General features: G+C 39.0%; 1 protein-coding gene across 2 annotated transcripts in view; it reads left to right on the forward strand.

Annotated features, from left to right (window-relative positions):
• Positions 1–20,865, forward strand: part of WDFY2 (WD repeat and FYVE domain containing 2) — a 170,568-nt gene that overhangs the window by 124,486 nt on the left and 25,217 nt on the right. For both annotated transcript variants that reach the window (XM_084879439.1, XM_084879440.1), the window contains 2 exons: positions 4,018–4,130; positions 19,057–19,183. In XM_084879439.1, coding sequence (XP_084735565.1) covers positions 4,018–4,130; positions 19,057–19,183 — 240 coding nt within the window. The remainder of the gene's footprint in view (positions 1–4,017; positions 4,131–19,056; positions 19,184–20,865) is intronic.

Genomic DNA, 20,865 nt, shown 5'->3' on the forward strand with positions numbered 1-20,865 from the left:
ACATTTGTTATGCTTTGTTTTCTTTCATTATTTTAAAAAATGTATTAATATGAAATTTTCCAAAATATGTACCAAATTGGAAAAAAGGATAATATAATGAACACCCACATATTTATCACTCAGATCTACTGTTAATTCTTCTATCCTTTTTTGCTTTCTCTTTTTGCTGGAGTATTTTTTTTTAAATATATTTTATTGATTTTGTACAGAGAGGAAGGGAGAGAGATAGAGAGTTAGAAACATCGATGAGAGAAAGTCATCGATCAGCTGCCTCTTGCACACCCCCTACTAGGGATATGCCCGCAACCAAGGTACATGCCCTTGACCGGAATCGAACCCGGGACCCTTCAGTCCCCAAGCCGACGCTCTATCCATTGAGGCACACCGGTCTCAGCTGCTGGAGTATTTTTAAGCATATTCTAGACCTTATGTCATTTCATCCTTATATTCTTCATGTGCACCTCTAAAAATTATGGATTTTTTTTCAATAATCATATTACTGCTAAAATTTTGTAATCACTCCTTGATATTATTGAATAATTGATCCATTTAAAAATGTCACTGTTTCTAAAATGGCTTTTTGCAGCGATTTTGTTTTATATTGGGTCCAGACAAGGTCCACACATTGGGTCAGGTTGTCATATCTCCTCAATCTCAATCTAGAGCAGTGACTGCACCTCCCTTTGATATATGCCGCTGTGGAGGTACTGAATCAGTTCTCCTGTAGACAGTCCCATATACTAAATTAATCTCTGCTTCCTCGTGTTGTCATTTAACCTGTTCCTTTTCTTGCCTACCCTTGTCCCATATTTTTCTGTACACGGAAAGTTGCCTCTGAAATCTTGATTCAGTTCAGATTCAACTTTTGTTAAGTATATTTGGTAATTGTGTTGTGCTCCATGTTGCTTCACAACCAGAAGCGCATAGTGTGGGTTGTTGCCCTTCCAGTGAGGCCAAGACTGATCAGTAGTTCAGCTTCTCCCTGCAGTGCAGTCCTTCCCATTAGCTTTTCATGTAATGGTTTCAATTACTGATCTTTGCCTGAACTAGTTCTTTCACTGATGTCACAAAATGGTAACATTGTAATCCTATCGTTTTTGCACATGTATTAGTTGGAATTCTTCTATAAAGTAGGACTTTACCTCATTTAACTAGGGCTATTTGATTATCCTGAAATACAATTAGCACAGCAAAAAGCAACATAAATTCTTAATTATTTCTCTTGTTGCTCATTTTTGGATATTTAGTGCCATGGATACCTCCAGTGGGAATCTTTTACAAACTCTTAGATTTTGTTTGTCTTTTAGACAATAATATTAATTATATTTTAATAAATTGCTCTTTTTTTTAATGCTCTTAATGTCCCATCTTTGGCCCGTAAGAGCCCCATCATATTGGTTCCTGTGTCTTTTTATTTTCTTGATAAATAAAACGAAACGTTTATTTACACCAAAGAATTCTAACACTGGATCTTTTACAAATGAAGGACAAAGTACTGTATTTACACAGACAACAAGGGGTGGCAGGGCTGTCACAGAGTGTGTAGTTTTCCCACAGTGACAGATCTGCCATTTCAGTTTCGGTGGAGACATGGCTCCGCTCCTGCCTCTCGGATACCTTGACAAGCCTGAGGGGCAGGTCTTCTCACGGGATGGCATGTGAGGAAAGGGGAAGAAAGTAGAAAGCTTAAAACGAAGCAATGTGGCCACACTTCTCAGCAGTTCTTAAAGCGTTGTTAACATGAAACCTATATAGACATTTTTCTTTTGTATAAGCAATTAAGTTTATTAACTGAATTCAAATTGAAAAAGATTTTGCCTTCCCCCTCTTACCAGCTATAGAGCATATTGGGAGATAAAAAGAGAGAAGACCAAGGTAAAGAGCCTGGGAGGGAAGGTTATTAAAGTTTTCATCTAAAGTAAAACTAAACTTATAAGTGATTTGGATTTAGGGTTAGGCCAATAAGACATGATTCATCTCTGTGTCTTTTTTATACCCCCACAGCTTCTGATCATTTCCTTGCTTTTTGCACAACTGTCTTAAGTTCATCTGTACCTTTCCATCCCACTCCTGCAATCAGCCACTTCTTTTAGTGAGGAATAGTATTTAGAGATAGCTAGAAAATATATGTATGAATATTCTTATAAAATAAGTAAATTATCAGTGCATATAGTATTGTTTCAAAATAATAATAGTAATATTATAATAACAAAACTGGATGAGGTTTTAGATTTTTTTGCAGTTCTCATTGTCCTTAAATATGTTCTACGAAGGATGCACAGTCAAAATGCTGTGCTTTGAAGTCACTTGAAATAATTGTGTTAACTATGTGGTTATATCACCAATTTGATAATTAGGTTCATTCATTTTACATTATTGTCAATTTGGGGGATTTTTTAATTTTATAAATATTTTTAATGTGTAAACGAATTACAAGATTATAAAATGGAAATGCTATAATAAGAGAGAAGTCTCATTCTCATTTCTGTACCTTCAATTGTTTCTCCCTTCTCCATAGGCAACCATTTTTGTTAGATCTTGATTTATCCTTCCAGGGTTTTCTTTTCTAAGTATGAGCATGCACACACTTATACTAGTATTTATATTTTCTCCCTTTTTTACACAAAGGTAGTAAAGCATATAACTCTTATATACCTTGGTCCCCCCACACACACACACTTAATAATATATCCTGAAAGTTACTCCATGTCAGTTTGCTTATGGAGGTCTTTTTTTCCTCCCTCTGCATGGGTATGTCATAGTTAAATTAGTAAGTCCCCGTTTCATGGGCTTTTGGGTTGTTTTCAAACTTCAGTTGTTACCATAATACAGAGTGAGTAGCCTCTGTCATGTGTCTTGTATTTTTGCCAGTGTATTTCTGGATAGGTCTCTAGAGGTAGGATTATTGTTAGGCATTATCAAGCAGGAAATCTCATTAGAGACTCAGCTGGTCACATAGGAGGCCTCTGCGTGGCATGCACCAAACTTCCAGACTCCCACAAGGAAAGTGGGTGTTGGTCATGAACCATATTGTTTGTGCAGTTGAGGCACAGTTAGCCACTCTTGTCTGTTAATGGCAGAAACCCTCCTGAAATCCAAGTTCCCAGATGCCATGTCAGCCTTTTAGACAACCTTTCAAAGGATAGCAGTCAGACCTGCTAGGTTAATGCTTGATTTGCCTAGCAACATTTTCCTTTCTTGAACTATTCCTATATTTTGCCCATTTTTCTATTAGGCTTATGGTGTGTTCTTTTTTCTTGATTGTTCTTTTTATATATTAGAGATTTGAGTCTTCTGTGGCCTAATTTGCAAATGTTTTTTTTTTCCAATTTGTCTTTTAACTTTGCTTATTGTATTTGTTTGTTGTTTATGTTTTTGATAGTAATAGCTTTTTCCATTAAGGTTATAAAGGAACTCGTCCATATAGAACACATATTTTTTTAATTTTTTAGATCTCTAATTCATATAGAATTTGTCCTGATATATAATGTGAAATACAAATCCTATATAATTTTTCCTTTTTTTAAAAAAAAAATCTATCTTTATTAGTTGAAGAGCCACCTTTAGTAGACATGTAACAAATTTCTCTATGCTTTTAGGTCTATTTTGAGACTTTCTGTTCTATGCCAGTGGTCCATTTGTCAATTATGCATCTGTGCTGCACTTTTAATTAAATAAACTTTATAACATGTTTTAATATCTGATAGGGCTAGCCTTCTCCATCGTATGCCATATTACTGTTATTTTCAGAATATACCTGGCTTTTCTTGCTTATTTGTTTTTCTTTAGAATCAAAATATCTAACTCCAGGAAGAAAACATGTTGATATTTTTATAGGAATTATAATAAATTTATAAATTCATGTGAGAATTGCCATCTTTGTCATGTTGAGTCTTACTGTCCACAAATACTGTCTTTTCATTTTGTTATGTCCACTTTTGTATCTTTCTTACATTTATTATTTTTATAAATCCCTCCACTCAATTTCGAGAAAAATCCTTAATGCTTATATGATAGATTCGATGTTGAAACCCGGCATGTGTTTATTGGTGACCATTCAGGCCAAGTAACCATCCTCAAACTGGAGCAAGAAAACTGCACCCTGGTCACAACATTCAGAGGACATACAGGTGGGACTGAAAGCAAAATCCATGTGCCATTGCTCTCTCAGGAGCTCACACGTGCTGCATGTTCTGATTTCAGATAAGTTGTGAAAGTGACAGGGTACACTTTGGGCTTATACAAAGATACACGTGATATACTTAACTGATTTCAGAATGATTCATTAGAATCTAATGTCAAAAGTTCTCAATATCAATACAAACAAAAGAGGACTCAATCTATTTGGAAAATGTTGGTGATTTGCTTCTTTGTCACATTGCCCCGGCGAGAGCCAGGGTTGGCATGTGTTAATGAGACGTTGTTTGAGATTGTGTGGCAACTGCACAAACCCCTGAAAGCCAGAAGGACAGCTGCCTCAGTCTGTCCCTGCCACCATTGGAGCTAGGAGATGGCGGGCAAGACTGACTCCCGCTTCCAAGACAAGTGAAATGAAAGAGATGTTCGTCATGGGGGTAACCAGGTTGTATGAAAAGATAAAAGTTCTTCTTTAACTTCCCTTTCTTTTGGGCTCTTTCCTGTTTAAAACCAAGGCTCCCTTTATGTTACTAGCCTACTCAAAATCATTTAAACAAGGTAATATAAAATATCCACACAGCTTTTGAAAGTCTTGAATAGGTGATGATGATTAATTTTTTACTAGTATTTTTAATGTGTGATGTTAACCTTGGGAAAAAAGTCACTGCCTGTTTTCATGGTTTTTAATAGGCTTTATCCTCTGCAGCTTACACCCATGGTTGAGTACACAACAAGGTTAATATTGAGTGTAGGCATCATATAAGAACAAAAGTAGGTGAATGAGAATGTAAAAAGGGATAGTACCTAGGTCATTAGGGATTTCCTAAAGGGAAAAGAAGGAATGGGAGAAAATTGAACCCAGAGAAAAAGATTCTTAAAAGATCATCTGAATTATCTCTACACAGAAACATATCCCCTGTGGCTAGGACTCAGTTCTCTCTGGTTGGATTACTATTTTTAGCCACTTAGACCTTGGCCAATCCTGGCCTGGTAGGAATCCAGAACTCTCCCACCTCAGGAATCTTAAACTTATATGTTTTATTGCTAACTTCAGTCTCCTAATCTTCTGCTTCCCCAAACCCTTATTCCAACTCCACTTGCTCTTCCCCTTGTTGAGAAGTCTGTCCTTGATCCCTCAATGCCCTTTGTTCCCCGCCCATCTTTTCTTCCTTCCCAGTGTGTAGCCCCTTTAGCCATGTGCTTCCCATCATGCTCAGCTCAGGGCCCTTTGTTCTTCCTCTGTACATTTTGTCCATGATTCACTCACTATCCACGCTCTCTCCTTGTGCTCTCAGCCACTGACTGGATCAGGACCCAGCTGCAAGTTACTCTGGGAGTCTTAGCCCATCATCACAGGCAAAGTCAGGAACTGCCTCTTAACCCTTGCACATGAGTACTGATCCTCAGTACACTCCTCCCAATCCCTTTAACAGCTTTCCCTCAGCCCCCACTCGCTCCCATTCCAGCCACTTCCTTCAAAGAAAAAGATATCATCAGATAGAAGCTTTAAAAAAATGTTTTTCTTGCCCACCCATATTCTCACCAACAAACTTCTCTACCCCCTCCTTCTGTCTGTCCCTTCTGCCTCGAGCAGGAGCTTGCTGTCCTCTGGCCCTAGGCTCAGTCTCCTCAGGGTCTCCGCATTAAAAGTCATTCCCTTTTCTCCCTTTTGACTAACTCACTTCTCAGTTTGTTAACATGCCAAGGTTTCTTGCCTCTCTGATAAAAACAAACAAAAACCTCAGTCCATGTCCTGTTGTAGCAATGTCTTTTATATCAATGTTTTTTTCTCTTCTTAAAAAATTGTCATAAATTATACCTAATCTTAAATATACCATTTTAATTATTTTTTACTGTGCAGCTCAATGGCATTAAATACATCCATACTTTTTTGCTACTATCACCCACCATCTATCTCAGAACATTTTTCATCTGCAAAGCGGAAACTTTGTGCCCATTAAACACCAACTCCCCTCTTCCCCCCAGGCCCTGGCAAACACCGTGCTACTTTCTGTTGTCTATGAATTTGACTGTGAACAGAATCACAGTATTTGTTTTCTGACTGGCTTATTTCATTTAGCATAATCTTCATGTTGCAACAAACAGCAATGCTTTAAGAGAATATACTTTTCCTCGCTGCTTCAAATTCTTCATCTCCCATTTCCTTACCAACCACCTGCAATTTGGCCTGTCTCATCACTCCACTTAAACTGCTTTCCCCAAGGTAGCCAGCCAGTGGCCTGCTGGTTGCTAAACCCAGTGAACTTTTTTTAAACTATGTCCTACTTAAACCTTCCAGCAGCGACATTTTACGTTGTGGCAATTCCTTCCTGCATGTAACTGGCCTCCTTTGGCTTCTGTGACACGTGCTGTCTCCCAGTTTTCTTCTGCATCTCCAACTGCTCTTTCTCATCTCCTTTGTGTCTCTGTGGTTTTTGCCCTGGACCCTTATCTCTTTACACCTGTGAGCTCTCGTTGATCTCAGCCACTATTCTCAGTCACAGAAATAAAAGGCACCGTCACTGTCCTAAAATTTCTTACAAAAGCTAAACCAGTAATTCTAGTGCATGGTGGCAAGGACAGTGGGGAGGCAGGCCCTAAGCCTCGGAGAACAAAGAATGGCACCTAACTTGGATGCAAGTGGGAGTTAGGGAAGGCCTCCCCAGGGAAGATGTGGTTTGAGTTTAGATCTTTGGGGGAGGAGTAAGAGTTGAATTCATGGAAAAGTAAGAAGAAAATAGGCAGGAAAAAAAGCCACATGGTCCCAGGCACGGAGATTTGCAAGAGTGTGGCTCTCTTGGGAACACCTAGGAACTCTTTGGGCTGGAACTCTGAGTATGAGGTAGGGGCAGCCAGAAAGGAAATGAGAGTCAGTTCAGATCATTGAGGGCATGTCAGTGAGACACCATTAAAGAGGTATTTGGGGTCTTTTGTTTGTTTGTTTTATTGGTTTTAGAGAGAGGAAGGGAGAGAGAAAAACATCTATTTGTTGTTCCAGTTATTTATGCATTCACCGGTTGCTTCTTGTAATGGACCATTAAAGAGTTTTTAAAAGCAAATATGTTAATTTGATCAAAGTTAAAAGATTGTTCTGACAGTGAGTAGAGAGTGTAATTGGAAGGCTAGTACCTGGAAATGCGGTAATGTGGAAGCAAGGAGTGGATAGACCTAAGGTAAAAATGTAGGTGGTGGACTAAGCAGCCATAATGGGCTGGCTAATTCCCAGATTTGGTTTAGGTGGAGGTGGTGTTGAGCCTGACCTTTTGGCTCTTTAGTAGTTAGGCTTTCACCATATGATGGCTAATAGGAGTGCTCTGAATTCTGTTTTGCTGCCTTCAGGTCAGAAAAAAGGTAAGTAGCTTCTTCTTACCGCTATATGGTGAACCAGATGTGGCCCAAGGGTTTTCTTGTACTGCGAGTTAGTTCTAATTCAATTTAATAAAGATGTAAATGGTCGTTATGCCATGAAGCGTAATAACCGACCAAGTAACAACCGGATCAGGGATCAGCAGGAGGGTGGGGCAGAGCTACAAGCAGGCAGCGGAGAGCTACAGGAGGGGGCAGGGCAGCAAGCTATGAGGGAGGGGCAGTAGGCAGAGAGCTACTGAAGGGCAGCAGTGAGCTACTGGCAAGCTACTGGTGCATGGATATGTGTGCAGGGCTACTAATATAAAATGTTACCTTGACGTTGTGTTTTGTCTTTCTCAAAATGTTTAAAGCATTTTCATGTGATTTTATCATGAGGTGTCTTTGAGGAAGGCAGAATATGGCCCAAGAAGGTTACTAACTAATATGAAGGCAAATGTAGGAGGTCACATATTTAACTTGCTAATTTTCCTGGACAATAGTATCTACCCGTTGCCAGTCTGGCTATAACACAACTCATTTAAAGCTAGGATGTCTAAAAAAGTCCATGGTGGTCCAAGCATGTTACTGAGTTCCTCCTATGTAGAAGGCCCATTTTGGCCCTTGAGAGGTCCCAAACTTGGGCAGACACAATTCTGGAAAAGGGGGTTTTGTAAGGATTGATTTAACCTCCCCCCTCCCTTATTCCATAAACAAAGACCTTAAGATGAACCTATATCCATAAAGTGATCTTGGAGGTCTGGTCAGTCCAGATCCACAGTCAGAAGCAGACCCGTTTTTGGTCTGTGTGCAGGGCCATAACATTCCCCGTCACTCTGTTATAGTACAGAAGGTCATAAAAATGTGGGTTGTGATGGAATCTGCCTAGTAGTCATACTCAGAGGCTCTGACATAGCATTTACTAGTCTAAGGGGACTTAATAAACTAGTTTTATGTTCTTATGCTTCCTCTGCTGGTTTTATTTCTAGACTCTAGAGCTAAATGCCAAGTATTATAGTGTTTTGCTAGTATTGCAGAAATTAGAATATTTTTCTACCAAAAAGTCATACACTCACTTGAAGAAAGGGGAAAATATCAGATTTTGACCACTCATAGTATTAATTTATATTTTTTTCTTTTACTTTTTAGAAACTTTTTTATTAGTATAAACATATTAGAAACGGGAGGGCTTAAATGTAAATCTGTCAAGCATACTAATCAATGAAAAATTAAATACAAACTTTTTCATTAACTGATAAGAAAATTATTGAAAGTGAAAGAGTAACTAACAAATAACAAAAACAAGGAAAGACATAATTCAGTACAAATATGAAGATTCAAATAATTGAAAACATAATTTTTGTTTACAATGGAGACTTTCAATCAATCTGGTTTATATAAAATGTAATAGATGGATATTTTCACCCTGAGTCTCTAGTCTCTATTTGATGAGTGCTGGATTACGTAGGTGAAACAAGCATAATGTTTAATTTAGCCAACTTCCAGTCATGGGAATATCAGCATTAAACCAAAACTTGCAGATAATCAATCATGAGTGTCGCAAGTGCTATATGCTGCAAGTGCTGGATGCCATGCATAAGGTGCCTTGGGAGACAATAACAAGAGAGCTGTCCTTGTCCAGAGTTAAAGAGAAGCCTTCGAGGAAGTGGCACATAAATGACACCCTAATGAAAAAGAGGAGATACCGGTGGTGGGATATTCCAGGCCCCAAATGTGTGAAACAAGTGTGACTCCTGGCGCGGGAAAGTGTGAACAGCGGCATGAAGTCAAACGGCCCGTGTGGAGAGCCAGGGGAGAGGAGTGCAGGCCGACCTTTCAGGCAACGTTAAGAACCTCAGACATTGTCACAGGCAGCGGGAAGCCAGTGATGAGGGTAAACAGGGTGGTAACAGGTTCCATTTTAACAAGTCTCTGGCAGCAGTGTGTAGTGGATGGAGCGGGGACAAGAATGGATGTGAGAAGACTGTTTAGAAAGAAAGCAGCTGCTGGTGTTCCTAGAAAAGGTGACCTTTGTTTGGACTTAGGGGTGGCAGAGGGCATGAGGAAGAAGAGGGATTCAATTTAGGAATCTGTTTAGGAACCTGACAGGCTCAGGGGAGGCCTGCACCATGGCCTTAAAAACTCAGAAGCATAGAGTAACCACATAAGATGATCTGAAATTAAAACATCCCAACTAAAAGCAGTGCATGGTGGGTAGTCATGTCATAGACCAGTGTCTTTTCCTAACAAAAGACAGTCTTTGCCAAAAAAAAAAAAAAAACTGTTTAGGAGATGCTGATTCAGCAGCACTTGGCCATTGCAGTAGGAGTGGCTCCAGGTTTCTATCTGGAGCACAGGGTGGGCAGTGATGCTATTTACTGAGACCAGGAATATTTGAGGTGGAACAGGTCTGGGAGAGAATATCACGATGCTTTAATCTGGACAAGAGGGCAAGGAGACAGCTGGATGTCCATTTGAGGGTCTCAAAAGGAAGGTGTAGCTTAGAGATAGAGTACATTTACTAGTAGCTTTATCAAAACACTCATCATTCAACCTGGAGCAAAATGCAGTAACTGAAAGGTCAACTATTTCATTCAAGAGGCTTCATGGTCTAAGGACTTACTGTGACTCTGCTTTAGGCACATTTATCCTACATACCTTCACCTTGCCTGGTGTGACTGGAGGTATCAGTCATGTACTGGTGAAGAGAGACCTGCAGATTCTAGCCCTGATTTTTATAGCACTCCACAGAGTCTAGCTTTTGTAAGATTGGATGTAAAAGTCTCCAAAAATTTTTGGTAACATGTATTAAACTTTTTAAAAATATTTATACTCTTGGTCTGGTAGCACATTTGGGAATCTCTTCTAACTAGTCAGAAATGTGAACATAGTTTTATGTTTAAAAATATTCATCTTAGCAAAATTTATAAAGTTAAAAGTTGAAAAAAATCTAACAATGAGTGACCTAAATTCAGGTATGTCTATGTGTTGGGATATTATGCAGCCATTAAAAATTACATTTATGAGAGTATATAATAGTGCAGATAGATTTTATAATGATTAAATAATTCTATTTTTAAAATAAATTTATTTATATTAAAATTATTCTGTAGATCATAAGGTGGAGGTCAAAGTCAGGGAAACGCAAATAATCTAACCTTGAAGAGAAGCAGAAAGGTGGAAGAAATGATTTCTGTCATTTAAAGCATCACAAACCCTGGGAACCAACAGCCATTGCAGCTCCTGGCTCTCCTTCTCGTTATGGAGGGCAAGGAGGATGGCCTGGGTGTGGGTCTGAGCAGAGGTGCATGTGTCTGCATTCCTGTGGGATGCAGGCTGGCTGAGTGAAAGTGGATGCCTTTCCCTGCTGTGAAACGTGTTCGGTAGAAAGGACTGTTCATCAGGAAGCTCTGTCTGCTGAGAGATGCAAGAACCCACCTGGGAAGGAAGAGACTATTCCCAGCCACATTTCTCCATCTGTCTGCGCCCCTCTTAGTGCACTGCCTTCCTGCTGGGCCTCTACTCCCAGCCTCTGCCGAATGTCTCTGTAGTGATGCTTTATTGCTCTGGTTTATTTTCCTCCCATTGCTCTCTGCCATCCACTCAACAGGAGTAAACATTTTTGGAGCACCTACCGTGTACCAGACACTATGCACTATGCTTGACTGCAAAGATACAGAACCTAAAGTCTATGGGGACAGATTTATAATCCATTAAAGCTACAGTGGGCGAGTGTGACAATGAAATGTGCACAGAGGTGGCAAGCTCACCCAGATTAAGAAGGGGATGGGAGGTTGGGAGAAAGCTTCCTGCAGGAGAGGACACCTGAGCTACTCCTTGAAGGAGGAGAAAAAGGTACTTGGATGATAAAAGATAGGACCAGCACTCCAGGCAGAGGGAGTAGCCACATGTCCCTGACTGAATGCTCCATAAACACAATGTGCATGTCCTTGTTCTCAGCGCTAATACCATCTTATCATTGTACATTTGTGTTTACATTAGGTCTGAGTTTTATTTGATTAGATTATATCCACAGAGCTTATCACAGAGCCTACTGTATAGATGATCAATCCATGCTTTTGGAACTGACATGAAATAAATGCCGTGGTTTACAATTTATAAGCCAACCTCCAATGGACACTATGGTTAGGACATGTACATAGAGCTTGGATAGGACCCTGCAGTTATTTGTTTCCCCTCATTCTCATTCTGTTGCCTGTCTTTTAGCTTTTCCTTTCATCTTTTCCACTCTTATTAAAGAATGGTGTAATTCTCTGAGCCTTGGGAGGGTGCTGAGTATACCCTGACATGTTTTGGCCTAATTATCTTTTTTTCTTTTTTTTCCTTTTCCTGGCTCTGTATTATGAAGAACTCCCCTTCTCAGCTCTGGCCCCTTACAGCCTAATACAATGTGGAAAAATTAGAGATCGAACTTGTTTCTAAAACTTTAATTGATCTCATAATGACTGGGAGAGCAGTGTGAGATGCTCTGAGGGAACTAGCTGGTCACTGCCTGAAGGCTGGCTCAGCAAAGGATACTGCCATAGAGATGGTATAGATGAGGTCTCCTGCTCTATAATAAGAGCTAACATTTATTGAGTGATTCCCATGTGCTAGGCACTATTCTGTGTCCTTATAGTATATTAACTTATTTAATCTCAACAAAATTATCATCCCTGATTTACAAAGCAAATTTCTGAGGCATAAAGACATTGAGTAACTTGCCCTTGTCACATACTTAACAAAAACAGAACTGGAATTTGAGCCCAGAAACTGATTCTAGAGCTTGTGTACTTATATACCATAGCCAAGTGCCCAGTTTTGTCATCATAAACTATCCACCTCCTATAGTCACCAACAAAGAAGGCCAGAGGGCCTTATGGTGCAGTATTTGTAGATGTGGATGTATTGTATGTTGGAAAAAGTTGCAAGGTATTTATCATATGGCACTTAGTAGATTCTATTTAAGTGTTTCCATGTTTTTTCTGATAGGATGCAAAACCTGTCTAAGTCTTTAAGTCAAATAAACCTTTCTAACCATTATTTTTATCGATGACCACCACTATTTAAATCTGACATGTTGCCTTAGAGAGCCTGGGTTATCCATTTTATATTTAGTCTTAATCTATCCAGGCTGTCCTAACAGATTACTATAGGCTGGGTGGCTTATGAACAAAATACATTTATCACAGTGCTGAAAACTTGGGAGTCCAAGATTAAGGTGCTGGCAGATTTAGTGTTTGATGGGGCCCAGCTCCTGGTCTATAGACTAATGCCTTCTCTCTCTAACCTCTCTCAGGAGTGAGAGAGCTCTCTGGGGTCCCTTTCATGAGGGCACTACTCTCACCATTCTTCAGGGCTCACCCTTAGGACCTAAACACTTCCAAATATTGAGGATTCAGTTTCAATATTTGGGGCATGGGACACATGTTATATAGGGGAAATCATGCATTTGTCATCTTTCTCTTTTCTATCCCCTTAATCCTAGTGGCTTAACCAGTCAAGCAAGACCATCTCCAGAGCTTCTCCTTCAGATGAGCATTTCCTGGCTTAAAAGGTGTGAGTAATAGAATAGATAAAGGCTATCATTTAAACCACACTGGTTAGACAGAAAAAGAGATGTGAACAAAGCACAAATTCATGTACTTATTCCTTCATTCAGTCGTTTGCTTATTTGTCTGAGCTTATTGAGTGCTTACTATACAAGGTAGGATTCTAAGTTTATGGAAACTATGGTGAATAAGCCAAAACCAGCTCTCCTAGAGCTTATATTATGTTAGGACAGCAAACAATAAATAAATATGTATTATTACGCCAAGGAAAAATAAAAGAAGGAAAGAGGTAGGAGTGGTGAACGAAGATCTCTCCTAAGGAGGTGACATTTGAGCAATGACTTGTGTTAAACGAGAGAATGAGCCAGTGATGATGTAGGGAAAGATCACAAGCAGAGGCAACAGATTGCAAAGACCATAGTGGGAATGAATCGTGCATGCCACAGGAGCAGCAGGCCTAGATGGAGTGAGTAAGGTGGAGGAGGGGAAGCCCCACGACAGGAGCTAGATCATGAAAGGCCATGGACAGTGGCATGGGAACCACAGGAGTGATGGGAGCAAGGGTGTCAGAATCTACTTTGTGTTCTTCAGTGACCACTTCGGCTACTGGGCAGAGAATGGACAACAGGAAGAGGAGTAGAAGCAAAGAAACCTTATAGGAGGCTATTATAATAGTACTAGGTTTTTTTGTTTGTTTTGTTTTATTTTTACTTTTCATTTTAAAATAACTTTTGACCCATATTCCCCAAATGTTAACATCTTTGAATATTACAGTAAAAATATTAAAATTAGGAAATTAACATTGATATGATACTGTTCTCTATTCCACAGACCTTATTCCCAGTTCTCCAGTTATCACACTAATATCCTCTTTCTGGTTCAGAATCCAACCCTGGACCACACAATTTATTAGTTATAATGAATTTTTAGTTATCTTTAATCTGAAACACTTCTTTAGTCTTTCCTTGTCTTTTAAGACCTTGGCATTTTTTAGTACTAGCTAGAATGCCCGTCCCTTGTAGAATGTTTCTTCCTTTGAGTTTGTTTGATGTTTCCTCATGGTTAAATTCAGGTTATGCATTTTTTTAAATATATTTTATTGACTTTTTTACAGAGAAGAAAAGAGAGGAATTGAGGTCAGAAACATCGATGAGAGAGAAACATCAATCAGCTGCCTCTTGCATACCTCCCACTGGAGATGTGCCTGAAACCACATGCCCTTGACCGGAATCGAACCCAGGACCCTTCAGTCCACAGGCTGATGCTCTATCCACTGAGCCAAACCGGTCAGGGCAGGTTATACATTTTTTATAATACCCTACAAAAGTGATTTTATGCTTTTTAAGTAGTGCATCATATCAAAGTACACATGATTTGGCCTGCTACTGATGATGATAACTTTGATCCCTTGGTTAGGATATGTGTCTGCCAGGTTTCTCCACTTTGATTACCCTTTGTAATTCACAAGTGTTTTATGAAGAAGTACTTCGGAACTATGTAAATATTGTTTCTTATTATATTTCTGTCCAATAACTTTAGTATGAATGGATGATTCTTACCAGAAACGAGTATGACTGTGGTGATTGCCAAATTGTTTTTTCTATTAGCATTATTCTTCCTACACTTTTTAGTTGGAATTGTACTATAAGAAAAACTTTTACTTATTTCCTATTTATCTATGCAATTATTTATAGTGGAATAGACCCACAAGTTCTCACTAATTTCTGTGTGAGGACCTTGTACTACCATTTATTTATTTTGTTGCTCAAATTGTCCCAAATTTGGCCATTAGGAACCCTTTCACATTGCCTCCTATTCCTTTTTCACACGTCTCCATCCTTTTTTGAGCATGTCTTAGTTTTTGGTACCACATAATGTTCCTGGCTCAGCTTGTACACTGCTTGCTGTAGCCCTGGAATCAGCCATCTAAGCAGCTCTTGTTCCTTCTATTAGTGACTAGTATTTAGAAGCCAAAATTTGGGTGCTGTGTGTGCTCATTGTTAATGAGATGTAATTACTTCTAGGCTCTTTCAGTAGACAAAGCTAAAAAATACATGTGTACTCACACATCGGTAATTATATATTTTTGTGATTTCATATTGCTAAGTCCAATCTAACACAAAGAGATCATTCTAACCTTCCTCCTCTTATTTATAACTCCTGTTATAATAGTGAGAAACTCAGCTCTCATTATCCTCAATACATTTAGTTAATCCTAGAATACACATAGAACAGTTCCAGAATTGTTAACACATCACCCTGTGAAATACAAGCCTATTACTCAGAGTACAATTTTCGTGTACAAATCTTTTTATATTTAACCTTATTTCCATTTTCCAAAATCACTTTTATCACTTCTCCCCATGCCCTGCGTTAGTGTGGCTGTATCAGTCATTTGTAATACAGCTAGGTTTTTCTGTTTACTGTATATTCCATTTTAGATCCACCACACACATCTAGTTGATTTTTATTATTTACTTATTTTGAGTATATAAAACATAATCATGGTTCAAAAACTCAGAGTCAAACAAAAAATATATATACTATGACAAATGTCACTCTCCTTCATCCCTGCTCCATTTTCATTCCGCAGCCTCTCCCACACACCTGCTATTAATAAAGCTCTTTAATTTCTCATTTACTCTTATTTTCTTAGGTAAAAGTTCTTCTGCACTTTGTCTTTTTCACTTTACAGTACATTCTGGAAATCACTTTCTATTCATCCAGGAGATCCTCATTCATTTTCAGAGCTATGTAGTACTGTGTATAAGTGTAACATGGTTTATTTTCCCACTCTCTTACATGAGTATTTAGGCTGTTCCCAATGTTCAGCTATTTAAAACAATACTGAAATAAATAGCCTTGTGCATGTATATTTTTGTATTATTTAGTGGAACTGGGGGCAGTATCTTCAAGATAAATACCTAGAAGTGAAATTGCAGGATTAGGAGCTAAGTGCATATGTAGTTTTGTTAGATGTGACCTTCCCCACTTAACTGGTTTGCATTCTCATCATCAATGTATGTATTGTTTTCTTCCACAGCCTTTACAACAAAATGTGTGTCATACTTCTTAATTTTCCTTGTATGATAGTGGCTCATACAAAGATAGCAGTAGAGATAATGAGAAATGCTTAGATTCTGGATATATTTTGGAGAAAAAAACAAATTCAAGAGTTTATGATGGATTGTTTTGGAGGCTAAATTCTGTTTAAATATTAGGCATCAAGATTAACAGTAACTTATATTTATTTGTTTGACATTCGTGAAGCTTTTTTTTTAAAATATATTTTATTGATATTTTAATATCAGGAGTGGCAGGCGGCAGGCAGTGGGAGAGAGATAGAGAGCTAGAAACGTCGATGAGAGAGAAACATTGACCAGCTGCCTCCTGCACACCCCCCACCAGGGATGTGCCCGCAACCAACGTACATGCCCCTGAGCGGAATTGAACCTGGGACCTTTCAGTCCGCAGACCGACGCTCTACCACTGAGCCAAACCGGCTTCGGTGACATTCGTGAAGCTTTTGGTGACTCTCACCTTCCTCTTGAGCTGGCGTTATTATAATAGTCCAAAAATACTGTAAAAGGCAATGCTAACTGTTCTAACAAATCATTTCTAACCTTTTAGTGCCTTGATGCAGCAGAAGTTTATTTATTGTTCATGTAACAATCCAGTATAGGTGTTGCTAATTTACAGTTCTTTCCAAGTGGTGATTCAGGCACCTCAGCTCCTCCTAGAATACATTCTTCCCTGTCCTGGGGTCTTGGAGACCATTGGCAGGAAGTGGGAAAGGGACATCTTAACTGCCTTGGTCTGAAAGAGATGCATATTATTTCCACTTACTATCCGTTTCCTTTAGGGGTTCTGTTGCTGAGAAATGGTCACATGCCACTTGGCTGTAAGAGAGCCTGGTAATGTGGCCCTTACAGGACAGCGGCTTTCCAGGGAGTACGCTTTATATGAAAGAGGGAATGTGAAGTTAGATGGACAGTTAGCTAATGCTGCTACAAATGTTTAACAAAATAAGCCATTTGGCTACTATGTGGGAACAAATAACATGTTTTTCAGAATGGAATGCATATCTTGAACTAATACATGGACTAATACTGAAGGATTTTTTTTTTTTAAGTATAATCATGGAGTTTAATAGCAGGGAAAGATGATGAGTTCTACAGGAGGAGGAAATATTTAGCATTGAAAGGTTAAGTAAGCATCACAGAGTAGTTCCAAGTAAGATTTATGGATTTTTTTTAATCTATATATATAAAAAGCCTAAGTGACCAAACAACCGGTCGACTGGTTGCTTTGAGGCACAGGAGCTGCCCCCTGGTGTCAGTGCGCTCCCACCGTGGGAGCCGCTCAGCGGAGTGGCAGAGAACCTACCGAGTGGCGGGCAGTGGCAGCAGGCGCAGCGGGGCCTGCGTGAGCAGGAGTGGCAGGCGGCATTGGACTGCTGGTCTTGGCCCGATTCCCACCAGCACACAGATTTGTGTTTATATATATTTGTGTTTTCATTCATCTGCTCCTTCATTCATTCAACAGACAATAATACTAGGGCTGTCTGCTGCTGGCTGTGTGCTTGGTGTGTGTGTGTGTGTGTGTGTGTGTGTGTGTGTGTGTGTGTGTGTGTGAGGGAGGATGAGGGCAGGAAGTAGTGAGGGAAGAGGAGGTGGGAGCTGCAGGGCGTATTTACCGGGGGAAGTGATGTTAATTACATGGATAGAAATATATATAAGCAGAATGCTGTGCAGATACAGGAAGAAGCTATTAAATACGATTCAGTATAGTAGGTATTTTTTTCCTTTTGATCTTGAAAAAAAAATCTCAGGCAATTATATAAGGGAAACTTTTCTAAAAGCTTTTAAAGGAAAGCACTTTATTAGAACAAAATTATCATCTAAAGAAGAAAAACATCAGATTGCAACAAATAAGAAGCTATTTTATGTTGTTTTTAGAATATAGTATTTTTCTTAAAGAACCGTACATTTTAGAATTTTTTCAATGTAAAAGATGAGTACTTTTCACATTCTTAATTATTTGTAGTCTTTGTGCTCATCTTATATGTAAAAAGTTAATACTATACTCTGTGATTTATAAGGGTATTGCTAAAGAATAAAATCTGTCATATTTTATAGCCATGCCACTAGAGTGGTCCTATGTAATTGATCCACTCTGATTCTCATACAATCAGATGTTGTAGGTGACAGCTAGGTTGGTGTTATCAGTAGTAATAGTCATCCTGTCACCATCCCCATTTTAAATAATTGAGAAGACTGACACTTAAGGATGTAAATGATTTTCCCAGAATCTGTAAATTTAAATTTGCAAGAAAATAAAAATTTTTTTTAATATATTTTATTGATTTTACACAGAGAGGAATTGAGAGGGACAGAGAGTTAGAAACATCGATGAGAGAGAAACACCGACCAGCTGCCTCTTGCACACCCCCCAGTGGGGATGTGCCCGCAACCAAGGTACATGCCCTTGACCGGAATCGAACCCGGGACCTTTCAGTCCACAGGCCGACGCTCTATCCACTGAGCCAAACTGGTCCCGGCGAAAATAAAATTTAAATTTAGATATTATAGTCTATAATATAGCTGATATTCAAGATTAAATAAATCTAATTGAGCTTTTTAAACCTAATAAATTTTCACCTACTGTGGGGGTAGGAAATAGCAATTTAAAAAATATGGCTGATATTTCTAAACTGTGCAATATTTTCCATTCTTCTTAGAATTATGACTATTGTTTAAAGGTCAATAAATTGTCTTTTTCATTGTCTTTAGTCTTAAGAGAAATTCATTTTATGGTACATTTAAATTCTTGGAAACTACTTTAAAATGTGGAATTCTTATTCTCAGAGCCAATTCTCTCTTTGGGGACTTATTGTTTACTCTTTCAACAAAAACATTGTATGCCAGGAACTGCACAAGATCCTGACTCATTTGCATTCACATTTTATTGGTGAATAATACTGTTACTCTGTGACTAATGTTCCACTGTATCTGTCTCTCAGGTGGGGTGACTGCTCTCTGCTGGGACCCGGTCCAGCGAGTTTTGTTCTCCGGCAGCTCTGATCACTCTGTAATCATGTGGGACATCGGTAGGAGAAAAGGAACTGCCATCGAGCTCCAAGGACACAAGTAAGGCTGTTGGTGCTTTATAAAGAACTCTTGAGAAAAAATTCCCAGCTGAAAACTGGAACAAAGGAGTGCGGTTCTGTCTCCATGGCAGGATCTTAGCCTGGGAGGAACAGGATAGGAAAGCAAATAATGGCCACTGTGATTTCTGTCTGTGTGTAAGTAAGTATGTTTACTTACTTATACCCCGTTTTATCCCACAGAGGATTTGAGAGCTCTTACAGAAACCGTAAGATAAAATAATGGCAGCAAATAAATAAAAGGTAAAAGTTAGAAGCAGGAAGAATATAAATGTAAAAATTTGAGCTTAAAAGAAAAGTTTAAAAGAACAAGCTATGAAGGCCTACAGAATTTCTATAATTGAGGTCAAATGTGGCATCAAGATTCCTGGCAGTTTAAGGAAAATACAGGAGATAATATTCTTCCTTGCAGAGTACCTTTTGTACTTCACCAAGTATTTATCAGGCTCTTCTTAGGACAGATTTCAGGGGGCTGAGAGGAAGAACTGAGAAATTTTTGTTGTTTCCTGGGAGCAGTTCTCAAACTTGGCTGGGCAATGAGAATCACCTAGGAATTGGTTTAAAGGAGTGCCCTGTCTTTAAAGATCCTGGTCACTGGTGTGGAGCTGAGGGCATCTGAATGATAAAGGGCCCCCCATCCCAGGCAGCTCTCTGCTGGTGAACCTCAGATCACACTCTGTTTTCCTACACTGTGCTGCCCACAGTCCCTGGGGACAAAGTCTGATCATGCTGCAGAAAAGAACTTTAGATGTGCTGTAGAACTCTAATCTAAATTATTTTTAACTTGTGAAGTTTTCCAAATGATATTGAGAATGACTGCAGACTTCCATAAACAAATCAGTAATGTCCCAATGAACTGATTTGTTTTAGCTCTTTTCTATAAATGTGCTTAGAAACAGTAGTTTTAAAACAGTCTCCTAAGCAGTTAAATCTACAATTTAGCATTATTGAACTAATTCAATTTTAGAGGGCCCGTGCACAGATAATTATTTTAGTATTATAGTTTAGTGTTGGAGAAGTAGCTACTAAACCCTTCCTTCCCATATTACAGAGCAGACTGGTTGTCTGAGGCCACAGCTGGCTTGTGGGGCCACTTGAACCTTGTCATCTGCTCATTAGAGGCATAGTTCCCAAATATTTATCTCCAGACAAGGTGACATGCATCAAGATCATGTAGGAGTTGACATCATCCATGTTAAGTGAAGAGAGAAATCAAACACAGTCCTGTTTAATAGTACTCTGTTATTACCTAATCTGCCAGATAATCCCTGTCACGTAGGTGACATAAAATGCAGGTTTTGAATGAAGGTCAGTAATATTTGTTGGACTCATTCAGATGAGCTTATAACTAGCTTTATTCTTACACAGTGGTGGATGAAGACTGCAAGCAGTCTTGAATGACCGTCCACAGTGTGGGAAAGTGTCCCAGTGCTCCATGCCAGCATTACCGTGTGCTGAGCACCCTGATGGAGCGTGGTGTTCTAGGACACTCACACCTACAGTTTGGTAAGAGGAAAAACTATAAAGTTGAGGTACAGTCTCTCAGTCCCAGAGAAAGGAAACCTAAACTAATGGGTTCTCTAGTTTCTAATAAATATAGACTTGGTCTTTTAGAAAATGAAACAGACCATACTTGGAGTTTATCCTGAGAAGATCACACACTTA

This window comes from Pipistrellus hanaki (assembly GCF_964339955.1).
Source record: "Pipistrellus hanaki genome assembly, chromosome: 3".
Lineage (NCBI taxonomy): Eukaryota > Metazoa > Chordata > Mammalia > Chiroptera > Vespertilionidae > Pipistrellus > Pipistrellus hanaki.